This window comes from Plutella xylostella, chromosome 28, assembly GCF_932276165.1.
Source record: "Plutella xylostella chromosome 28, ilPluXylo3.1, whole genome shotgun sequence".
In the NCBI taxonomy this organism is placed as follows: Eukaryota; Metazoa; Arthropoda; class Insecta; order Lepidoptera; family Plutellidae; genus Plutella; species Plutella xylostella.
In genome coordinates, this window is record NC_064008.1 from 933,702 (window position 1) to 957,567 (window position 23,866).

Below are 23,866 nucleotides of genomic sequence, written 5' to 3' on the forward strand. Positions count from 1 at the left end.
TTTAATAACAAAATATCGGTACAATAAATAAATAAACACTTCTAAATGATATGTCGGTAAACACGGTTAATTAATTATAGTATTGCAAAAAATATTGACTTAAACTACATCATTTTGTTCATCCCATCCTTATTGTCACCCTTGTCTTTATCTAGAGACTTATCAACATCTGCAGTTCCGTTGCAATACTTCACAACCCCATTATCTGGTTTGCTCGTCCCATTTTGCGCTGGAGCGATCATGAGCAAGTTGTTTCCATTCCTGTCAGTTGTCAAGTTCCTTAACGGGAGGGGATGGCGCCATCTAGGGAAATAGTAAGAGCTTCTGAGGAACCTATAGTGCTCCATTTTGTTTTGGACCACTCGACTTTGGTAGCGTCTGAAGAGCGAACCATCTTCATTTTCCTCGTTGCCGAATTTCGGAAAGTCGTTAGCGCCTTCGAGAAAGATTTTCGGTTTTGGACCTTCATCATCATTGCAATAAGGTCGTTTGTACTTCCTGCGTAGGTTCTGCGATGGGCTAAGAGGTGATTCGCATTTGATTGCTAAGGAGTTGTTCTCTTTGTTAGTGGAGATGGAATGCGCTTTCTGCCACTCGAGCACCTCGCATAGAAGACCGATGTATCTGTAATAAGAATATACATAATGAACATATATGGGCAAAGGGAAGATTATGTCTGCCAAAAAAGATGTGACAGTCGTTGGGGTGGACATAGATAAAAACCTATAATAGTTGTAAGAGAAGTCTGAAAAGAAGAGCTATAACCCTGTGTCAGACACAGTTGGGGCATTCCATAGTGACTGGTGGGACTGTTTACTCCAGAATTGCTATTGTTTAGACCTGTAACTTTTTATTTTAATCAAATAATATGATTAAATATATACTGTATAGTAGATAATGAACCAAGTAATGTAATGATTACCAAATTAATAACCCATGTACATTTATTGGTGGTATATTAACGGTTTAAGGAGTGTGACTGGTGGGACAGCCAAAAATACCTCAGCCCCGACCTCTGCTCCGTCAAACGAGATTTTAGTCCAAATACTTAACATAGCAAAATGTATTTGAATGTGCTATTAAATATATTAAGACGTGAACTATAAACTATGAGCAAGCTTTGTTTCTGCAAGAAATATAGACCAAATAAATTGTGACTGGTGGGACATGAACATGACCCAAAAAATCGTACCACATGTTCAGAACAAAAAGACAACGTATGAAACGTATGCAAAAAAATACTTTCCTGCTTTTTTCAGAAAAAAAAATAACAGAACATGTAAATATGTATATCTAATATTGAATTAACAATAAAATAATCTTGATTAGATTAATAAAAAAATATCTCATTTTCCCACTACCCGTGGAATGCCCTTCTCATTCACATTCACATGCCGTTCTCATTCACATAGCCACAAAAAGTTAGGTTAGGTTAAATTAATTTAATTGTATCTTCCTGCGATTGCCTGAGATTTCGGGTTTCTATTCAATATCCACTCTTAGCTTTTGTTTATAAATATACCTGCCTCTCTGAACAAGATACTGAGGTAGTTTCCTCAAATTTCTAATGACTAGTCTTTGTGTTTGTTACCAACATTGGTCTTAGAAAGGAGAGCAACAGCGTCACAAAACTCCAGAGTTTACTTACCTGTTGTAGTCGACAACTATCTTTTTGTATGTCTGACCTATGTTATCCAAATCCAAACTAATATTATAAATGCGAAAGTAACTGTGTCTGTCTGTCTGTTACTCTTTCACGCCAAAACTACTGAACAGATTTGAATGAAATTTGGTATACATACGGTCAAGACCCTGGGAAAGAACATAGGCTACTTTTTATCCCCGAATTCCCACAGGAAAACTTTTAAGGCGAAGCGAAACGCGCGGGAACAGCTAGTATATTAATATTATAAATGCGAAAATAACTGTGTCTGTCTGTCTGTCTATCTGTCTGTTACTCTTTCACGCCAAAACTACTGAACGGATTTGAATGAAATTTGGTATACATATGGTATAGACCCTCGCGGGAACAGCTAGTGTTCAATAAAGTCATATTCTATTCTATCTATGGTACTCGTACCTGATGGCGACCCTCAATATCTCGCTCTTAGACAGCTTCTTGTCGGGCGGGTGCGTGGGCACGAGTCTCCGCAGCTCGGCGAAGGCTCCACTCACGTTCTGCTGGCGCCAGCGCTCGCGGCAGTTGGAGAACAACTTGCGGGGCGCTCGGAGAGGCAGGCCGGGGGGTAGGTCCGACTGGGGACGGGAAAGGATTAGTTGAAGATCTTCCATATCGTACTAATATGAAGGACGAGTCGTGTCAACTGAGTGTTTGATTGCAGTTGAAATGCGGTCCGTCTGTCTAGAGCCTAAACGCGAAAGTTTTTGAGTATAGATGTTTGGTACTCTTTCATGGGAAAACGGCTGGGGAAATTTTTATGAAATTTGGTATGCAGGCAGCTGACACCCTTCTTCTTTTCAACATTCTTATGAAATGAAATATGGGTCTGGATCTTGGGCTGCAAGATCTTCCCTCACCATTCCCACAACTATTGCCTCAATCTCCACAAAACGTCACTACGTTGTCTTTGGACGTCGACACTAGAATGTGGGGAGCGGTCGACATCGACACTAAGAGGGAGGGAATGGTCGACTTCAACACATGGATGGGGGAGAGGCTAATGTTTAAACTAGAAGGCAAGAAGAGGTCGACTTTGACACTAGAACACTTGGCCAGTAAATCCAGCCACAATGGTAGTTCCTCACCTGTGCCCGCATCTGTCTCTCGTCATCACTGTCCTGGAAACTCGGGTCGTCGCTGAGCATCTCGCTGTCCGGCTCTTCTTCCGAACACGAGTCCGGCTCTGACGTCATCGCCACTGCCACTGGGGGGAGAAGAGGGGAATAAAACAGAATGTTATTTTATTCAAAGCATGGAAGTAGACATAAAGCCCTCTTTTGAAATATGCCAGACGGTACTATCCGATACTCCTATAAAATAAAATAAAAAATGCTTATTTGAAACTATCCTTAAGTTAAGAAATACAGAGTTACAGAATGGGAATTTAGTAAGTAAACAAAAAATATAATTTCAAGTATCAAAATGTTATGGTTTGACTCAACTTAAACCAGCCCAAACCTACAACCAGCGATATGTAAACAATGTTCGACTTGGGCTTTAAGGGCCCGTACAGGGTGACGTGCCGCGCCAATTTTGAGTTTTCAATGCTCTTCACACAGCACACGCAGTGACACGCACACATGTAAGTTTGCACAGTGGGTCGATAAACTTTTACTCGCCAACTTTATTGACAATTATGTTCAAGTACATTTTGGGTGATTTTAGGGTAAGTAAGTATAATTCTTACTTACACTGGTAGGCACCTGGAAAGAGTAGAAATTAACAGGGGTGCCACTTTTACTCTAAACTCGGAACCCGATTAGCTTTCTCAAACAAATGTGGTATTTACTTGTAGAAAGGTAACTACAAGTATTAAAGTGTAGATAATAAGTTTCGGGCATTCTCCAGCCAACTGAACCCCGACGACAAAGCAAAGTAAATACATAGTGTCGCAAAAGGGCTATACTAAGCCAAACGGGGATGACTCAAGGGGTCATTCTGAACAACTTTTGTTCTACGAGATTTGCAAATTCGCGAAAAAAAATATTCGTTTTCCATGGTAAAAAGTCACATGTCCAACAAAGTTAATTTCCAAAACTCGTAGGGCAAAAGTTCAGAATGACCCCCTGTCTTAATCCTTTTTACCGGACTGCCGAAAGAGGAGGGTAATGTTTTTTGATTGTATGTATGTATGTTTGTCTGTTTCTTTGTTCCCTCCTGTAGCCTAAACGGCTTGATAGATTTTGATGTATGAGGTATTGTTAGAAGTGTATTGATGGCGCGATGGTTATAAGCTATGTGACGTTCCATTAAAATGAACATAGCGCCCTCTAGAGGACATAACGTGATAATCGAAAAAATAATAATTCAACTTTGCCGTGTAAGGTATCAAATGAAAGGGCTTGATTTTCACATTATAAAAATATGCATATTGAAGGTATTTAAATAACAACACCAAAATTATTGAAATTAAAAATGATCATGAACTACTGACGTAAAATTTCATAAAATAAAAATAACTAAAAAGTTACAAATAAAAAAATACCATTATAAACAAACGAAAAACCCGACTGTACGCTAAAAACATGAAAACAAGTCCCAATGTTAATGGAAAGTATCGCAGGCGGGGACCAACTTGACCGCCACTCAAGGCCGTTTTCTAAGTAACATTCAGCTAAATGGTGAACCCTCTGCTGGTCCCCGCCTACGATACTTTCCATTAACATTGGGACTTGTTTTCATATTTTTAGCGTGCAGTCGGGTTTTTTGTTTGTTTATAATTTGTTTAGTACTATATACCGCTTTTTCAATACCTGTAAGTACATTTTTTGGTAGCAGCATAATATTTTTATTTAATTTTAGGGTTTCGAACGTCAAAAAAAAAAAAGCAACCGTTATAGGATCTCTTTGTTGTCCGCTTGTCACCGCCCTTTTTCTCAGAAACGGGTAAAGATATGAAGCTGATATTTCGCATAGATGGGGAGTAACCCAAAAAAAATATTATGGTACTCCCTGTCCCACACAAGTAAATTGGGGCTTATATTTTTTCCAGTTATTTTGATGTGTATCCTTTTTTTTCTTTGATGTTTTGTATAAGTATGTGTTTGTTTTCTTTAAATCTGTATTTTTTTTGTTGTTGCTGTCTATGTGTCGAATAAATGTATCTTTATCTTCAAATCACGCCATCTATCGTTTGTTTTTTTTGTGGCTACTGTCTATAGAAGAAATTCCGTCATTGACAATTTTACGTTACGAATTTATTTTTATTTTTACATTTTCGTGGAGAACCAACAGCATTTTGTTAATAAATAATTATTACTTATGAACACATAACAACTTCATGCCATTAACAGAATGAACTTAGTAAACCCAGTAAACCTAACACATCCAGAGGAAAAATAAAATCTCTTTCTCTCTCTCTGAAAAACATACTTAATAGCCCAAACTCGATGCTTTTAGCTATTAACATCTTTGAAATAAAATTGAGCCACCACCGTGTTACTGCCCTCATCAGATCCTCACGAGACCATACCTCAACCAGCACCAAGAGACTGTATTTTTGATCCCTAACCTAATGTTCGTGCGTATTGTCATCACTTAGATCCATTCGCTATATTCCTGCTCCTCATCAGACCTTTACGAGACTGTAATGTCACGAGAATATTGCACACTATCTAATTTAATTTAATGTATTGAATATACTGGAAGAATTATGCTTCCTCAATTTCAAATCAAATTATGTTGGTGTCATAAAAGTTGAAAAAGTGCAATGACAACCCATGTGCAGTGATTTTGTATCTGTACACGATAAGATCGCGAGCTGTCAGTGCTGCCTAAACCGACGTGACCCTTCTTTGGAGGCCAGCGGCCAACTGAGTCAAACGTCACTTGTGTTTATGATTTTATAACACAGAAAACCGCCATAAATATTTGTATGAAGATTTGAGGGAAAAAAATTGCTCAAGTTTGGGATTAATTTACACAAAATAAGTGTGTGATTATTAAAAAACAAGGTATTTAGCGCCTATTCCAAGCCTTTAACTTTATAATATGATAAAAATCATATGAAAATTCTTTATGATTACGACACAGTTGTTACAATACGGGAGTGTCATTTACTGGTTGTAGAGAATTGGTCAAATATCTCACAATAAATAGAAATGATCTTCCTTCAATAGCTTTTATTATTGATCTCAAAGTTTGTTATTTTATATGTCAAATGTCATGTTACTTGTCACCGTACTTTCTTTTTATAAATCAAAAAAGGATCATCAACATTCTCCCGGCCAAAAAAAATACATAAATTTAAAAAGATACAAAATAAAATTAAAGGTACAAAATAAATTCATTCAGAGCTACCTAACACTATTAATTTAGTTAGTGGTCGCCGCAATATGCCGCCCGACGTCCGAATGTCCGCTACTCTACATAAACCGTCGGGCCCAGGGTAAACTTTAACAACCACTCCTCAAAGCCAAACATTCCTAGGTAGAGATAGATCCGCCACCAAAACCAAAGACCCCTCGACTAACAAACAATCCTGTACTCGAGACGCTCGAGGAACCAATGTGGGCAAATACTCACGCAGCCATCGCTTCCAAAACGGAATCTGTCCAAAAAAAACGATCCACAATATTCAGGTCATGCTCCCTTTGAACAGTGGCGCCTAGTCGAGCACCCATGAGAGCCGCTTGAAGCTCTAGACGAGGTATGGTAATCAATTTCAATGGCGTGACTCTACATTTTCCAGCTGCAAAGGCTACCTCACCGTTGTGTCTACGCAAGTAAGCTACTGCCGAAAATGCTTGTTCTGAGGCATCCACAAAAACGTGCAGTTGAAACTGATCGAAAGCACTGAAACCATAACAACGAGGTACCATAAACTCTTCACACGACTTTAAATCTATCAGGAATTCACTCCAGGTTCGTGTAAAGGTATCACCTATTAACTCGTCCCACTTCACGCCGCTTCGCCAAAGTTGTTGCAGCAAAATTTTGCCTCGAATTAACAGTGGACCAAGGAAACCTAAAGGATCGAAAACAGACATTATGACTTTAAGCATTTGACGTTTAGTGGGTTTTTGTGATCCGTCGACAATGTCTGCTTCCAACTTCTTGAAACTCAGGTCGAACCCAAGAGCATCTTTCTGTGGCTTCCATATCATTCCCAAGGTGCGCTGAGAGCTCTCCGTTTGCAATAAGCTAACCGACGGCGTCTCTGTTGGCTCAGGAAGACATTCAGGTTTATTCGATACGAAGCCTCTTATCTCGAATCCACCAGCATGGTGAATCGCAGTGACGTCGGCTACTAGTTGCTTCATCTCTTCAACTGTGTCCACGCTATCACAATAGTCATCTACATAGTGTCTTCTTTTAATAGCTATCACGGCGCGCGGATGAGATTCAGCATATTGGTCAGCATTCTTTCTAATAATGTACGTAGCAGTACACGGGGATGATTTCGTGCCAAAAATCATCGAAGTCATTTTGTACGTACGGGGAGGTTGATCTCTATTCATCCCACGCCACAAAAATAGTTGCGATTTCTGATCCTCTTCGTTTATTTTGACACGCATAAACATTTCTTTGATATCTCCCGTAACTGCTACCGCCCTCTCTCGAAAACGGAACAAAACACCAACTAATGAATTAAGAAGGTCAGGGCCTGCTAGCAACTCCGTATTCAGAGAAATGCCTTTTGTTTCTGCTCTCGCATCATGCACTAGGCGAAGCTTTCCCGGTTTAGACGGATTGCGTACTCCGAAATGTGGCAAGTACCAAAGTCTCGGGCCGGCCAAAGTTTCATGGACTTCTTCTGCATAATCTCGGGCCGGCCAAAGTTTCATGGACTTCTTCTGCATAATGTTTTTCCAGTAAATTATCCACCTGCTTCGAATAGTCAATCGAGAAAGCGGGGTCAACGTCCATCATCCTCTCTATCACCTTCAGTCGCTGCACTGCGCTCCCTTTATTCTCCGGCAGAGCGACGTCATCCGATCTCCACAGCAGCCCGGTCTCCCATCTGTCACCGATCTTCCTGGTCTTCGCGTCGAGAATACTCATAGCTCGCTGTTGACCTGAAAACTTATCATTCTCCTCATGTTTTACACCAAGGCTATCGACACGAAAATAATCATTAACCAATTCATGTAATTCGACGTCAGCTTCAGAGTGATGGAGATGGTTTGTGAATTCTTTGTTTACCTTACAACTAGATGATACGAATCCGTGAAGTACCCAGCCTAGGTTAGTCCGCGAAGCAACAGGCTCGTTCGCTCGTCCTTCTCGGTTCTCTCTTATCAATATCAGCTGTAAATAATCCTGGCCAATTAGAATCTCCGGATAGCCATCATACTCCTCTAGCGGCACATCCTGTAAATGTAGACAACTTTCTATTAATTTTCTATCGACCTTTTGTGTGGGCAAGCGGAGTGAGTCTACAGTACGTATTTTCGGCAAATAAAAGGAACCCGTAGAAGTGTGTAACGTCACGGCAACTGCAAGGCTATCGTTCTCTCTTTTCGTTTCGCCGACAGCGCCCTGCAAATTAAGGTTCACGCGAGGACCCTCTGCACCAATTTTTTCAGCTAGGCGGGAGTCTATCAAGCTTATGGTAGACCCCCCGTCTATCATGACACACGTGCGGACGCTACCAGCAGGACCCTCCACATTGACAGGTAAGACTCCTACATACCTCCGCCCCTCTTGTTCGGGTTTAGTCCATAAGTTGGCCGTAGTCTCAGTCGTTTTATCATTATCGCCATTAGACTGCTTACTTTTGGTCCAATTTAGCCAGTCTTCGCGATGAAGCAATGTGTGGTGCCCACGACTACACGTGGCACATTGACGTCTGGACCTGCAGCGCTCACGTCGATGTTTGGGGCTGAAACATTTGAAACACAGCTTCTTATTACAAATCCAGTCCCATCTCTCGTCCACAGACCTAGCACTAAATGGAGAACAGCTGTTCAAGTCGTGACCATCTTTCTCGCAGAAGGGACAGTATGGTCGTGTTGTGTCGGTCTGCCCACCGCGCTTCTGAAAGGAAAATGCATTGATCGAAGCCATATTATTCGCATTGGTCGCACCGGAATCGGAATAATCATCGACCATCGCGAGCACAGGATGACGGCCAAAACCTGAGGAAAAAGTCTTAGTTTTTAGTTGCGGCTCCATTACCCCAGCCCTACACACTAGTTCGGCCTCACGCATCAAATAATCGGATAATGCGGCTAATTTCGGACGGCGGGCGGCATCTCGGGTAACGCTATAATCTATCCACCTATAAACTAAGTTCTCAGTTAATTTATTTACAATTTCCATTACCAAATCCGGGCTGTATAAATAATCTGAACAGTTGGTCGCTGTGATTGCAGCTAAACAATTCGAAACTTTAGTCGCGAGCGTCACTAACTCCGTCCTAGAGCCACTTAGCTTCGGTATTTTCTTTATTTCTCCAATAATCTTCTGCACTATAAGATCTGGTCTTCCAAAGCGCATTTCGAGGGTCTTCATGATCTCTTGGGCCGAGGACACGGTGATGATGCGGGCCGCTACCGTCTCCCACGCCTCTCCACGCAGGCATCTCTGTAGGCGGGCTACGTTTTCGTCTTCCGAGTACTGGCCTATTCTAGTCGTCGACTCGAAGGCGTGTTTGAAACGCAGCCATTCGAGTGCATCGCCAGAGAACGTAGGCAGGTCTCTGGCTGACAGGCGGCCTAGCAATTTGTCACTTCGATTCGCTTCAGGCTTGGGCGAGTGATTTTGATTAAGCCAATGTACCACTCGTGAAAGCGAGGCACGACTTGAGGCCTTCTCCACTCGTGAAAGCGAGGCACGACTTGAGGCCTTCTCCACCTCCTCGACCTCTATTTGGGCCTTTTCCTCCTCTAGTCCAGCCTCTATCCTTGCGCGCTCAGCCTCCAGGCGCCGTTGCTCCAACTGTCGTTGCTCTTCCAGGCGCCGTTGCTCCAACTGTCGTTGCTCTTCCAGGTGCCGTTGTTCAGTTTCCAGCCGTCTCTCCTCCAGCTCGGCAAGCTCTCGAGCCGCCCGAGCCTCCGCCAGCCGGCGCATGGTCGCGGCGCTGGAGCGCGCGCTCGATGATCGATCGGAGCACGGCACCCTCGGCTGTTGGTCGTCAGGCCTACTTTCTTGGTCAGCACTTACTTCATTTTTGTTTAATCTAGCACTACGGCGTAGTGGTCGGTCCATGCCGGACTCGATTGGACCACAAATGTAGAGAATTGGTCAAATATCTCACAATAAATAGAAATGATCTTCCTTCAATAGCTTTTATTATTGATCTCAAAGTTTGTTATTTTATATGTCAAATGTCATGTTACTTGTCACCGTACTTTCTTTTTATAAATCAAAAAAGGATCATCAACACTGGTTTTTCGTCATATTCTGAATTTAATTTACAGTTATCCATAAGCTTTTACTTAAATTCGAATGATTCAGCACCTAGCTAGACTCTTCGACTACCGGTGTGATTTTTTTCAAGGCTGTAGAGCATCATTTACTACATAATTCTATGACAATGCCAACCCTCGATTGCCTATTGCCGACCCTTAAACCTAGATTTATCGATAAATGAAGCGTTGGTACTGATAAAAAATGAATTATTACAATTTGTACAATGTTACATACCCGTCATAGACGCTGCACGAGCGTAAACATCCTCCAAATTCGACAAAATGTGTCCAGCTTCATGTTCCGCTAAACATTGTATATAAACTCGATAAATAACTTCCCTAGCTTGACTACGAATATTTTTCTTCTTCTTCCTAATTGCAAACAGGAGTAAATAGTTGTTTTTATCTAGATTATCCTAATAATTAAGTAAGAAAATTGAAAAAACACCGAACCGCCAACTGCCATAAACAATTGTTATGACTTTTATGTTTCTTTTCTAATGGTGCCAGGCTCCTGAAAATTTTAGTTCCTCAAACATTAATTTCATGAATTAATAGTTTCACTGTATGTATATGTACTTACTTATCTACTAGGTAAAAAAGAAGCAATCATTCTTACTGCGCAGTAGGTATATATAGAAAATCAATTAATACTATCTTAATAAATGTCTATCGATAAAAATAACAATTAATTTTTGATAAACTTTACTGTACCACTCTTAGTGTAGTCTTTGAAAATGCAGGTCCTTGTGCTACTGCCATGGCTATTTGTTATTATAACCGCTCAGGTATAATAGTTCTTTTAATATACATAGATAGATAAATATAGAATATTCTTTATTTGTACACAATATAATATATAATATAAGTAATACTAGGTTTTTAGTGGGAATTTGAGGATACAAAGTAGCCATAGTTTATTAAAACAGATACCTACCAGAATTTTAAATTATAGTATAAGTAGTTCAAATTCATCTTTTCAGGATACATTATACAGCGTTGATCAACTATTACAAAGAGGAATCAGCAGTGGCGACGGAGTTTCTACATATGCAGTGGATGGCGATGACGGCGCGATCCAATCCAACGATGGCCTGAATGCGAACCTTGAGGAACAACAGCAAAAAAAACTGCAAAACCTTGGAACTATGTTTTTACGGGTAACACTATCATTTTCCATCCTTACATAATAATTTCCCCACATATTTATTTATTATTGATATGCTCAATTTCTCAAAACTGTAATACCCGAAAGGGTAGTCAGGGGTGACTCGCAAGCGCACACGGTTTTCGCTATTACCTACATTCATTTTTACTCACAGGGTAGGTCGCGAGCTTTTTGAGAATGATTTATTAAATTATAATAAGTACCTATTATATTTATATTGTATTGTAGTATGGTAATATATATTGTACTTAGTTCTAAAAACCTAAAATGTTTTCAGATGGCACAAGCAGCAGGATTACGGGAAAATAAAATAAAACGCCCCCCTTATCCCCCCACGAATCCGGTGAGTTATCGCTAAACATCAAAATTACATTTTCAGTTTGTAAGAAAATCATATTATGTAATATCCGTAGCTCCTTTGAAGGCTGTAGTTAAAGTCAGAAGAACAACCAAATTTCCGTGAACATCAAAAAACGCTTATATTTCTATACTATTCAAAACTGTTCCTGGGTCTGAAATTACATAGGAAAACCACCTATGCTCAGGCAGCTAGTAGAATAGTAGGCAATAAGCAGTTACCTAAGATGGCACCCACTTCCTTGACAAGGCTTACTACAAGTAGTAGCAGTTCAAGCGAGGATTACAGCACAGTTGTATATTCCGATAGGCTTGGCAAGGATTTTGGGCACATGTTGGGTAATCATGTAAATGGAAAAGTTGTTAATTATTGTTACCCAGAACTTACATTCGGACAAATAGTTAAATTGATTTCAGAGAGGTCACACACTGACAAAACAACTATATTTATTATGGTGGGAAATAGTTTAGGGGTGTCAAAGTCTGACATACATAGAAGTTTTGCTATATTAGAAGGCCTTCCTGCTAAACATGTATTTGTTTGTGCATTTCCTTACTCATGCACACTGCCCGACAAATGCAATTATATGACATGTAGCCTAAATAAAATAATGTACAATGCATGTTGTAAATCCGACTGTATCAATTTCTTTGATACTAATTTGTACGTAGATAATTTTAAATTGACTTGGGCCAGTTTATTTTTGTCCTCAAATCAGAAACGACGTCTAGCTACAGAAGTAGCTCATCTTATTAACTCAGTTATAAGCATTATAACGAAGAAAACTTGTGTCCCTATTGACACCGTCAGTAGTAATACTGATAATAGTACAGTAGATTTGCGTTGATATAAAGATTGATTCAGTTCACTGCTCTCTCGGCTCAAAACTATTAAAGGACAAGACATTTAAGAATGAATTTAAATTGGTACATCAGAATATTCAGAGTCTTTCTTCTAAATTGTTAGAAATAGAACTATTTTCGGAAAAATTTAACATTGATTGTTTATGTATCACAGAACATTGGTTAGACGAGAATCAAATGATGTTCCAATTGAAAAATTACAAACTTATAAGCTGTTTTAACAGAAAGTGCAACGAGCATGGCGGGTCACTTATATTTCTTAAAGAAAATTGTAAATGTAAAGAACGAAAGGACATAGTTGCTCTTTCTGTTAAACACCATATAGAAATTTCATGTGCAGAGCTAAACAAGTATATAATAGTATGTACCTACAGGCCACCTACTGGTGATTTCATTACCTTTGAGACTGTCATGGAGGATGTTCTAAGGTTAGCTTCCAATAGTAAAAAGGAAGTAATAGTGTGTGGTGACTTTAATGTTGACCTATTAAGTGACTCTCCTAATAGGTCGAAATTACTGTTACTTTTTAAATCATTTAATCTTTTTAATGTCTTTCTGGAACCAACTAGAATTACATCCGCGTCTGCCACTTGTCTAGATAACATATTCTGTAACTGTGAGTTTAAAGACAGTAGTGTGATAAATTGTCTGAGGTCAGACCACAGTGGGCAGACCATTACCTTAGTAAACACTGACAAGACAAATAAAACTAAGGTGAGATGCAGACCGATTACTACAAAGAAAATTGACAATTACTTGAAGAAACTAGACGAAAAACTTCCGAAGGTTAAAGTAGATTGCAATTCTAATGAGATGTATACTAACTTATTTAAGATAATAGCTGATGAGTTTGAGAGTAATTTTAAAACGAAGGAAGTTTTGATAGACAATAAAATTAAATTTTGTGACTGGGCTACAGATGGTATTCGCAAAAGCAGGGCGACATTATATGATCTGTATGAGATGAAAACATTCATACTCCGCCCTGACTTTCAATCTTATGTGAAGAAATATAGCAAAATGTACAAATGTGTCTGTCACTGTGCGAAGACAATTTTTATTAATAACAAGATTAAAGACTCGGCTAACAAATCTAAGGCCATTTGGAATATTATAAATAACGAAACGGGGAAGAATCGAACACGCGAGACTAATTTATCTTTAAAGGTAGGCAATGACATAATAACATCAAATGACGAGGTGGCGAGAGTCTTTGAAGAGTTTTTTACGAACATTCCTTTAGAAACTACTTGCAACCTAGATTCTTCAGCTACATTAGCTGAAACCCTGATGAAGGAGAACGCACCTTCAACCGATAAGGAATTTAAATTCAGATATATTAATACATTAACTATTATAAAAACATTTAAGTCCTTAAATATGAAGAAAACTGAAGACTTGTGGGGAATGTCAGTTAAATTTGTTCTTTCATTGCTAACATTTTTAATAAATGTATCGCTGAAGGTGTGTTCCCAGATCTTATGAAATTGAGTAAAATTATACCTCTGTTCAAGAGTGGGGATATGGAGGACCCTGCAAATTTCAGACCTGTCTCGGTTCTTCCAGTTTTGAGTAAAATATTTGAGAGGGTCATACTCAATCAGATGCTTTTGCATTTCAATGAAGCTCGATTGTTTCATAGCCAGCAGTATGGTTTTACAAAAGGCAAATCAACAACCGATGCCGGTACTGCGTTAATTAAGCACATATTTGACGCCTGGGAAGACCATCACGATGCTATTGGAGTCTTCTGTGATCTGTCGAAGGCGTTTGATTGTGTAGACCATCAGACTTTAATTTCGAAACTGAGATACTATGGAATAGGAGGAAAGGCTTTAGATTTGATAGCTTCATATTTAGACAAGAGGCAACAAAGGTGTTGAAGCGCCTGAATTCACGCACCGAGCACATACTATAATAGGCTAATTAGATGATTTAATTGTATTAGGTACTAACACTTCACTTGCGGTTCTATTCTTTGCAATACAGTTATCATATCGTCAGCTCCCGTTTTTTATTAATAAACGTCCCGGATACTCCCGAACATGGTCCAAGATCATCGCCGGATGTGAAATTTGCATTGTTCTACGTGGATAATATATATAAGAAGAAGTGACGTGCAATCAATTAAAAGCGGAGTTAATTAAAATTAACAACTGATTGGAGGTTACCGGCAACGTGGAAGTTGGACAAATTTTGGATTTACGTGGTGTTAAGTCTGGACTTATGAGTGATTATCACCCAACACTCTCATTTAAGGTATAAGTATAAGTGTTAATCACTGGACTTAAAAGGTTGGTTGAATTATATAACTTTTGTTAAATTTCTTTCGTGTTAGAATTGTACCTATCGCATCGTTAGTTAACAATAGCAAATATAACATAAATTTGCAGTAATATAGTCTCATTATCGTATTCATAAGAATATAGTTAGCTTAGCTACATCAGTTTGACCTATATTACATTAATTGTTACATTCCTATCAGCGAGATTAGCGAGGTAATTCATTAACAAAAGATTCAATGTCAATGCACTCATGGTCAAGGTTAATTTAAACTTCAGACTTATTTATTTACAACCGTAACTGTAATTTACACCATAATAATATCAATACAACACTTGTTATCTACGTAAACATATTAAAATATTGTTGTCAAATCATTAAAATATGTACAGGCTGTATTGATTAATTAATTTCCAATTTACTGTTTAGAACATTAGTAATTAAACATCAGGTAATTTGCTACAGTAATAAAAGTATTTACATTACAACATAATATCGAGAAGTTATTAAGACAAAATAAAAGTTATTACATAATAAAATTTAGTATAAGTACACAAAGATTAAAAAAGGGAATATAATTATTAAATAACATTATATGAAACTTAAGTTAACAGCTGTTTTATCTCAATTCCAGGTTGATACTCTCGTCTGCCAAAATGACCACCGAAGAGAAGCTAGTTAAGAAACGGAGCAGCTACAAAGGCCGTTTAACTATGTTTATTAGTTACCTAGACACGGTAGAAAGTTTAAAAAATTCCGATATTGCTGAATTGCAATTGCGTATAGGTAAGGTGGAATCATTGTACGCGCAATATGACGAGGTGCAGTTGCAACTTGAATGTGCAGCTGATGACATGCAATCCCAGTTAAATGAGCGATCTATGTTCGAGTCACATTATTACAAAGCGTTGGCCAGAGCTAAGAATTTATTAACTAAATATAATAAAAGTAATAACGATGATGCTTGTAGTGAGAATGTTACCCGAGCTAGCAATCATAGGCTTGTTAAATTACCTACCATACAACTGCCAAAGTTTAGTGGATCGTACGAGAACTGGTTGGAGTTTCATGACACCTTCAGTAGTCTAATTCACACTAATGATGAGATTGACGAGATTAACAAGTTTCATTATCTACGTGCCTCTCTGGAAGGATCTGCTGCTGTGGTGATTCAATCATTTGAATTTTCGGCTAGTAATTATGCTGTAGCTTGGAAGGTGCTATGTGAGCGTTTTGATAACAAGCGGCTGCTGATACAAAATCACGTTTCAGCATTATTTAATATTGACCCGATCTCAAGGGAATCATCTGTCGTTTTGAAACGTTTGATAGACAACTTGAACAAAAACCTGCGAGCGTTAGAATCATTAGGTGAGCCAGTTAAACAATGGGACACACTTTTAATCCATATTGTTACGCATAAATTGGATCAAAAAACTTACCGTGAGTGGGAGGAGTGTAAAGGACGTTTAGACCAGAATAGCTCCATCACGTTTGATTTGTTTATCCAATTTGTGCGTGGCAGGGCTGACTTAATCGAGACTTTAGAGATGTCCCGTAACTTGAATTCGACGTCACATAAATCGAGTTCTAAACTAAAGGCGATGGTTTCCGTACAGCACACTAACAACAACAATAACTCCAACACAGACTCAATTAAAAATGTTTGCCCAAAATGCAATGGTGACCATAATTTATCTAATTGCACACAATTTCTTGCACTAAGTAACGAGGCTAGGTATAACTCACTGCCAAATTATAAGGTCTGCTATAATTGTTTTAAAATAGGTCACTACGCGAACCACTGCAAGAAGCCAGGTTGCAAACTGTGTAAACGTAAGCACAACACTCTCGTCCACGTCTCAGAGCCAAAAGTAAGTAATGCAGTGGCAACTGACAACATCTGTCAAAGGACCGAAAAACGGTCTGTATTTGAACCTTCGACGTCTGTTGCTGCCACTGCACCTGCCAGCATAAATAATGTAGCTTTATCTGCAAACATCGGTCATCAACAGCAAGATGTGCTATTATCAACCGCATTAGTGATATTGCTTGATTGCAACAATGTCGAACACGTCGCGCGCGCAGTTTTAGACAGCGGAAGCACATCCAGCTTTATGACCGAAGAGTTGCACACACGACTAAATCTAGATGTCGCTCAGATAGATAGGTCAATTATGGGAATTAATAACTTGACTTCTCACGTAGGCAAAAGGTGTCGTGTACACTTAAAATCTTTAGATAAATCTTATTCTACAGATCTTCATTGTTTCGTTTTGCCATCAATTACGAGTAATGTCCCCGGCCGCGAGCTAGATCTATCTACTTTACAACTGCCTTCTCATATTTGTCTGGCTGACCCTACATTTTATAAGCCTGCCGAAGTCGATATTTTAATCGGGGCTGATCTCTTTTGGGATTTGTTAGGGTCGCAAAGGATTAAGTTAGGAACTGGTAGGCCTGTTCTTTGTGAAACTAGGTTAGGATGGATTGTTTCAGGTCCTAACACTAGTAATTATGCCTCTTTGATTTCAAGCGAAATCAAATGTAACTTCGCTAAAACTGAATCACATTTTACTGGTGAGATGGATGACATTAGACAGGACTTAACGCGGTTCTGGCAGCTAGAGGAAATTAATTCCAAGTCATCGTCATCACATTACTCGCCCGAGGAGAAGTTATGCGAAGATCATTTTGTTCAAAATACGTCTCGTCTTCCTGATGGACGATTCTGCGTTCGGATACCTCTTAAGAACGACCCTGAGTTGTTAGGTGACTCTCTTAAAAGAGCTACACAGTGTCTGTTTTCTTTAGAACGTAGTTTGAAGCGTAAACCTGAGACAAGTCAAATGTACCACGACTTTCTCACTGAATATCAGTTGTTAGGCCATATGTCTGAATGTGAGGGACCTCATTCCTGCGCTGGAGCCTACTTTATTCCGCATCGCGGAGAGTTACGTGAGAGCAGCTCCACGACAAAGCTACGCGTCGTGTTCAACGCAAGCAGTCCTACAACTTCAGGCATTTCATTTAATGATCTACAGATGGTTGGCCCGGTAGTCCAGGATGATTTGCTGTCTATTTTACTTCGTTTCAGGCAGCATAAATACATTTTATCAGCTGATGTGGCGAAAATGTACAGATGCATAGAAGTACATCCTGATGACAGAAATCTACAGCAGATTGTCTGGCGTGATAATTCTAGTCATCCCATCACAGCCTTTAAATTGAATACTGTCACCTATGGTACAGCCAGTGCTCCGTTCCTTGCTACGCGCTGCCTTAAACAACTTGGCCTTGAATGTAACGACAAGAAGACAGCTGAAATCATATTGCATGACTTCTACGTCGATGACTTGCTCACAGGCAGCGATGATTTGGAGGAAGCCAAGGCAATACGTGAAAGCGTTACCACGGTGCTAGCATCCGCAGGTATGCCATTGAGAAAGTGGAGGTCAAATGAACCCGAATTGCTTTCAGAGATTTCTGAGACATCACTTGATCTTAACATTGGTTCTCAAGAGCCGAACAAGTTGTTAGGTCTTGGTTGGCATTCGGATTCAGATGACCTCTGCTTTCCATTAAATTCATTGGTAACTGATGGCAATACCAAACGTGAATTGCTTTCTGTTATTGCTCAGGTGTTTGACCCCTTGGGTCTTTTAGCTCCATGTATTATTACCATGAAAATGCTCATGCAAGGTTTATGGTTGGACAAGCTTTCATGGGATGAACCGTTGCCTTCGGAGATTAAGAAGCGATGGAATGAGATCACCAAATCTTTATCCCTTTTAAATGCCGTTCGCTGTCCACGAATCATGGTTTGTGACGCACATAAAACTGTGCAGTTGCATATATTTTCAGATGCATCTGAGCGCGCATATGGTGCATGCGCGTATGTTCGCAGCGTTGATAGTACAGGAGATGTCACGGTTCGATTATTGATAGCCAAAAGTCGTGTAGCACCGATTAAGCCAGCGACAATACCGCGTTTGGAGTTGTGCGGTGCTTTAATGGGTGCGCGACTTTTTGAGAAGGTGGTCGATTCACTTCGGATCAAGATTGATCAGATCTTCTTTTGGTCAGACCCCACAATTGTCTTGGGATGGTTAAGAATGTTGCCTTGTAAGCTTCAGCCCTTTGTGCGTAACCGCGTAGCTGAAATATTAGAAAAGGCTGGTAACCATACGTGGAGACACGTTCCCACAGATTTAAATCCAGCAGACCCAATATCTCGTGGTGTGGATATTGGTAACCTGCTTGGTCTGAAGTTGTGGTGGTCTGGTCCTGAATTCTTGAAGAATGATCTGTCGGAGTGGCCTTCTCAGCCCAAGCATGTCGGCCCTTTACCGGAGACACGTCCTGACGCTGCTGTATCTTTGAATGCAACTATTTCTGAAGGAAAAGCATTCGTTAACTTTAGCCGCTTTTCAAATCATTCACGGCTTATCCGTGCAGTGGCTTATGCTTTGCGTTTTATTAAACATTGCAGGAAGCAAATTTCTGAGACTGACTATTTGACAGACGAAGAATTACGTAAAGCATCAAATCTATTAATTTCAAAATGTCAAGAGGATTCTTTTCCTGAGTATAAATTACTATTAAATAAAGAGAGTTTGCCTAAAAAAAGTCCATTGCTTAAATTTAACGTTTTTATTGACGATGACCACATCATGCGTGTTGGAGGTCGTCTTGATAACTCAAATTTTTCGTATGATAAAAGGCGTCCTATATTACTACAGTCCACTCATTTGTTTACACAACTATTATTTACCTATCAACACAAAAGGTTGATGCATGCCGGTCCACAGTTGTTACTGGCATGCATTAGGGAAACTTATTGGCCAATAGGAGGTCGTAACTTAGCGAAGGCCTGCTATCACAAGTGTGTATTATGTCAACGCATGAAGGGTAAAGTAGTGACTCCTTTGATGGGAAACTTACCTCAGCAGCGTCTCCTTCCAGGTGGTTTTCCTTTTGAAAGTGTGGGTGTTGATTACGCCGGTCCCATCATGAGTGCATCTCGTCAAGGTCGCGGGTGTAGGCTTGTTAAGGTGTATATCTGCATCTTTGTCTGTTTCACTACCAAGGCAATTCATTTAGAGTTGGTAGGTGATTTAACATGTAATACCTATTTATTAGCAATGCGCAGGTTCATTGCACGTAGGGGAAAGCCTCTCCATATATTCTCTGACAACGGTACGTCGTTTGTTAGTGCGTGCAATGATATTTCCGCCTTCCTAAAAAGCAATTGCAATTTTTTGAGCGAAAATATGGCCAATGACAACATAAATTTCCATTTTATTCCGGCTTATACGCCTCATTTCGGTGGTCTTTGGGAGGCGGGTGTCAAGTCAACCAAGTATCATTTACGGAGAGTGTTGGGAAATTGTAACCTAACTTACGAGGAGCTTAACACCACCCTCACCCAGATTGAAGCAATTTTGAACTCCAGGCCGCTTACTCCACTATCATCAGAGCCTTCAGATTGCACCCCACTGACGCCGGGACACCTGCTCATCGGACGTGCCCTGACTTCCTTGCCGCAGCCAGACTATCAGGATCACTCCACTCCTCTTTTGACCCGCTTCAAACGCATTGAGCAACTTCGCCAACACTTTTGGAAAAGATGGAGCAAAGAGTATGTCTCGGAGCTGCAGCAGCGTGTAAAATGGCGTTCATGCAAGGATGGTCTGAAGCTGGACACCTTGGTCGTTGTGAAGGAGGATAACCTTCCCCCCCTGAAGTGGAGAATGGGGAGAGTCGTCGCCGTTCATCCGGGCTCTGATGGAATCGCTCGGGTTGCTGACATAAGGACCAGCACTGGGGTCATCAGACGGGCCTTCAGTAGGATATGTCCACTGCCAGTCGCACCTTCTTCTTGTTGAAAGCGATCCTTTCAACGCCCGGGGATATGTTGAAGCGCCTGAATTCACGCACCGAGCACATACTAACATAGGCTAATTAGATGATTTAATTGTATTAGGTACTAACACTTCACTTGCGGTTCTATTCATTGCAATACAGTTATCATATCGTCAGCTCCCGTTTTTTTATTAATAAACCTCCCGGATACTCCCGAACAAAAGGGTCGATATTAACAATACTAAATCACAGGGGGCTCATGTAAAGATAGGCGTCCCTCAAGGATCTATTCTAGGACCATTTTTATTCCTCATTTATATTAATGACTTGCCTTTTATGGTTGAAAAATTGACTAATATAGTTTTATTTGCTGACGATACTTCTTTGCTTTTTAAAGTTAAAAGAAGTGAAAATAATTTTTATGAAATTAATTCTATTCTATCTGACATACACGATTGGTTTACCGTAAATAATCTTTTATTGAATTCTAAGAAAACGAAATGTATTAAATTTACACTGCCGAATGTTAGACAATGCGATACTAACATTATTCTAGATGGGAATAAATTGGACCTAGTTAATGATACTGTCTTTCTTGGTATGACTATAGATTCAAAGTTGCAGTGGGGACCTCACATTGCCAAATTGGCTGGAAGGTTGAGCTCCGCAGCTTTTGCTGTACGGAAAATTAGACAACTGACCGACGTTGAAACCGCCAGATTAGTTTACTTTAGTTATTTCCACAGCTTATTGTCGTATGGCATTTTGCTTTGGGGTAGAGCCGCTGATATTGAAACTATATTTGTATTACAGAAAAGAGCCATCCGCTCTATATACAAACTAGGTTCCAGGGATTAATTGAGAGAACTATTTAAAGAAATTAACATCCTTACAGTTCCATGTCAGTTCATTTTTTCCAATTTAATGTATGTACGAAAGAATATTTCAACTTTTGATACAATTGGCAGTAATCATGACATTAATACTAGGAACAAGCATAAGCTGGCTTTTCCAGCGATGCGTCTGGCGAAAGTTAATAAATCGTTTTTAGGGTACTGTATTAGATTTTATAATAAGCTTCCAACAGAAGTTGCTCAAATGCCAGAGAATAAGTTTAAGTGTTACATTAAAGAGAAACTCTGTAAAAAAGCTTATTATAAAATTGATGATTACTTAGAGGACGTTAATGCATGGCTGTGATAAGTAGTTAGCTCTGCTCATATTATTATAATAATCATTATTAAGCTTATAAGTACCTATTGTATACCAACTAGTTTTAAGTCTTTTTTTTGAAAAGATGGCTCAGGAGTTTCTTGCCTCCGTTCTTCTCCTTAGACAGAAAGAGCCCCCCCTTATCCGAACGGAGAGTAATTTGTAAAAATTGACGTTCATCAGAAAATTTTATATTTGTACGATGAATAAAAAAATTTGACTTTGACTTTGACTTTGAATTTGGTCACCCCTTTCTCCTTACACCGCTTTTGCAACAACCTGCCTACGAATACTGCAAAATAGCTAGAGTATTGCCATTGTACTTCTTACTTGAGTATTTCTTTATTTCCGTGGCATAACTGATACCACTAGGCACCGTAGCGTCCGTAGTCGAGCTGGCTTCAGTGATCGTAACTGATAACTGAGTTGAAGCAACAACTCGGCTGTCCAATTTCAAAACACAGTAACAGCCAAGAGACAAAATGTTCAGGAGAGCCAAAAAACTTTTTTGTCCCTTCATTTCAATGCCCTGGTAAAACTATGATACATACATATCTAAACGAATGTAAGCTTAAAAGAACCGGCAGAACCTAGGCTTTACATACAATACTATTTCATTTAAATATGACTAATATTGTTGCTGTAATGCACAAAAGAAAACACTAACTAGGTTTTAAATGGTTTTCTCACCCTAAAACCGCCCTCACTGACCATTTTATAACCTAGTAAGAGCCATTATTGTGTAATTTAAGACAAGTAAAGTATATTGAAATTGCAATAATAACGTAATAATTTATATGTTTTTTTATTTTTTTATATATTTTGGATCCTTCACATAATATAAATCAAATTTTGCAGCACTTTTACACGACCGCACTACGAAGTAATAGCTGAAATACCGGCATATTTTTAAGTTTTATCTAAATGAACCAAATCGCCATATTAAGAAGGCATGTCTGACACGAACATTATTTATGGCTGCCTTAAATAAGACAATATTTCCTAAATTTTGAGCTAAAATTAGTTTACAATGTTTGAGTTTTTTTTGGTTTATGCAAAATAGGGCTAGCAGAAAGGTTCTGACGAGAAAGGTCTCTATGGCTTTTATAAAGAAGACAAAATTTCTTTATGTTTTACTTTTAATTCACCTCTCTAGGTCTCATTGGTTCAAAGATACAGGTTCTGGAATATCTGATATTTTTTCGAAAAAAAGTGTAATAATGTATGCCATTTGTGACTTACTAAAATTAACGGGCAAAAATTGACCTTTGCTGACCATTTCAAAACCTAGTAAGCGCCATTGACAATTTTAAAACCTATAAAAGTCATTTTCACTTACTGTGTTTTAAAATGGTTGGTGGCTCTTACTGTGTTTTAAAATGGCATTTTTGATTTCGCAGGGTGGAGTTACTAGGTTTTTAGAAAATTTATTTTCGTTTCTAAGCCGTTTTTTGATATTCTGACAATGCAGGAATGTGCGGAATCGCCTAAAATAATGTATAAATCAAAGACCCGTTTTTTTTTAAAGTTGGCGCTTACTGTGTTTTGAAATTGGACAGCCGAACTGGCACGGTCAGCCATAGATGGGTGACTGATTTCAAGTGGTTCTTTTCTGGACGCTTCCGTGCTTCGGACGGCACGTTAAGCCGTGGGTCCCGGTTGCTGCTTTGGCAGCAGTCGTTAAACCTAGTCAGAGGCCTTCGGGCGGCTTGAAAACATCTGACAGTCGGGTTGCCCACTTACTTGACAACTCTCAGCACAAGCTTGCTTGTGTTGGGGTCCTCCAACCGATGAACTGATACCACTTGAACTGTTCCAGCATGGCGGTCCAGTGCAGATGTACACGGTGTCCGGGGGACCGCTGCTGCCGGGACAACTCATCGTGTCCGACTTCCACACTAGAAGGGGGGAAGAGGTCGACGTCGACACTAGAAGCGGGGGAGAGGTCGACTTTGATCCTAGAAGGGCGATAATGAATGCTTCTGGGCCGACTGAAAAGCCTAAACGCGAGCCCTATATGAAGTTAAAATTGCAAGGATACGTTTACAGAATGCATGGATAAGATTAGTCAATAAAAATGCG

General features: G+C 39.5%; 3 protein-coding genes across 3 annotated transcripts; 1 reads left to right on the forward strand and 2 right to left on the reverse strand.

The window, feature by feature from the left end:
• Positions 1-64: 64 nt before the first annotated feature.
• On the reverse strand, positions 65-2,911 carry LOC125490919. Its single transcript, XM_048631425.1, has 3 exons — positions 2,767-2,911; positions 2,081-2,256; positions 65-624 (listed from the first exon to the last, which is right to left on the reverse strand). Exons 1-3 carry the CDS (start codon positions 2,872-2,874, stop codon positions 105-107), a joined length of 804 nt encoding a protein of 267 aa, XP_048487382.1. The 5' UTR covers positions 2,875-2,911; the 3' UTR covers positions 65-104.
• Positions 2,912-6,201: 3,290 nt separating this feature from the next.
• LOC125490817 lies at positions 6,202-9,694 on the reverse strand. Its single transcript, XM_048631153.1, has 3 exons — positions 9,036-9,694; positions 7,486-7,736; positions 6,202-7,445 (listed from the first exon to the last, which is right to left on the reverse strand). The coding sequence occupies exons 1-3, from the start codon at positions 9,692-9,694 to the stop codon at positions 6,202-6,204; spliced, it is 2,154 nt and encodes a 717-aa protein (XP_048487110.1).
• Positions 9,695-10,709: 1,015 nt separating this feature from the next.
• LOC125490858 lies at positions 10,710-23,846 on the forward strand. Its single transcript, XM_048631237.1, has 4 exons — positions 10,710-10,823; positions 11,019-11,195; positions 11,481-11,546; positions 23,604-23,846. The coding sequence occupies exons 1-4, from the start codon at positions 10,773-10,775 to the stop codon at positions 23,844-23,846; spliced, it is 537 nt and encodes a 178-aa protein (XP_048487194.1). The 5' UTR covers positions 10,710-10,772.
• Positions 23,847-23,866: the final 20 nt, after the last annotated feature.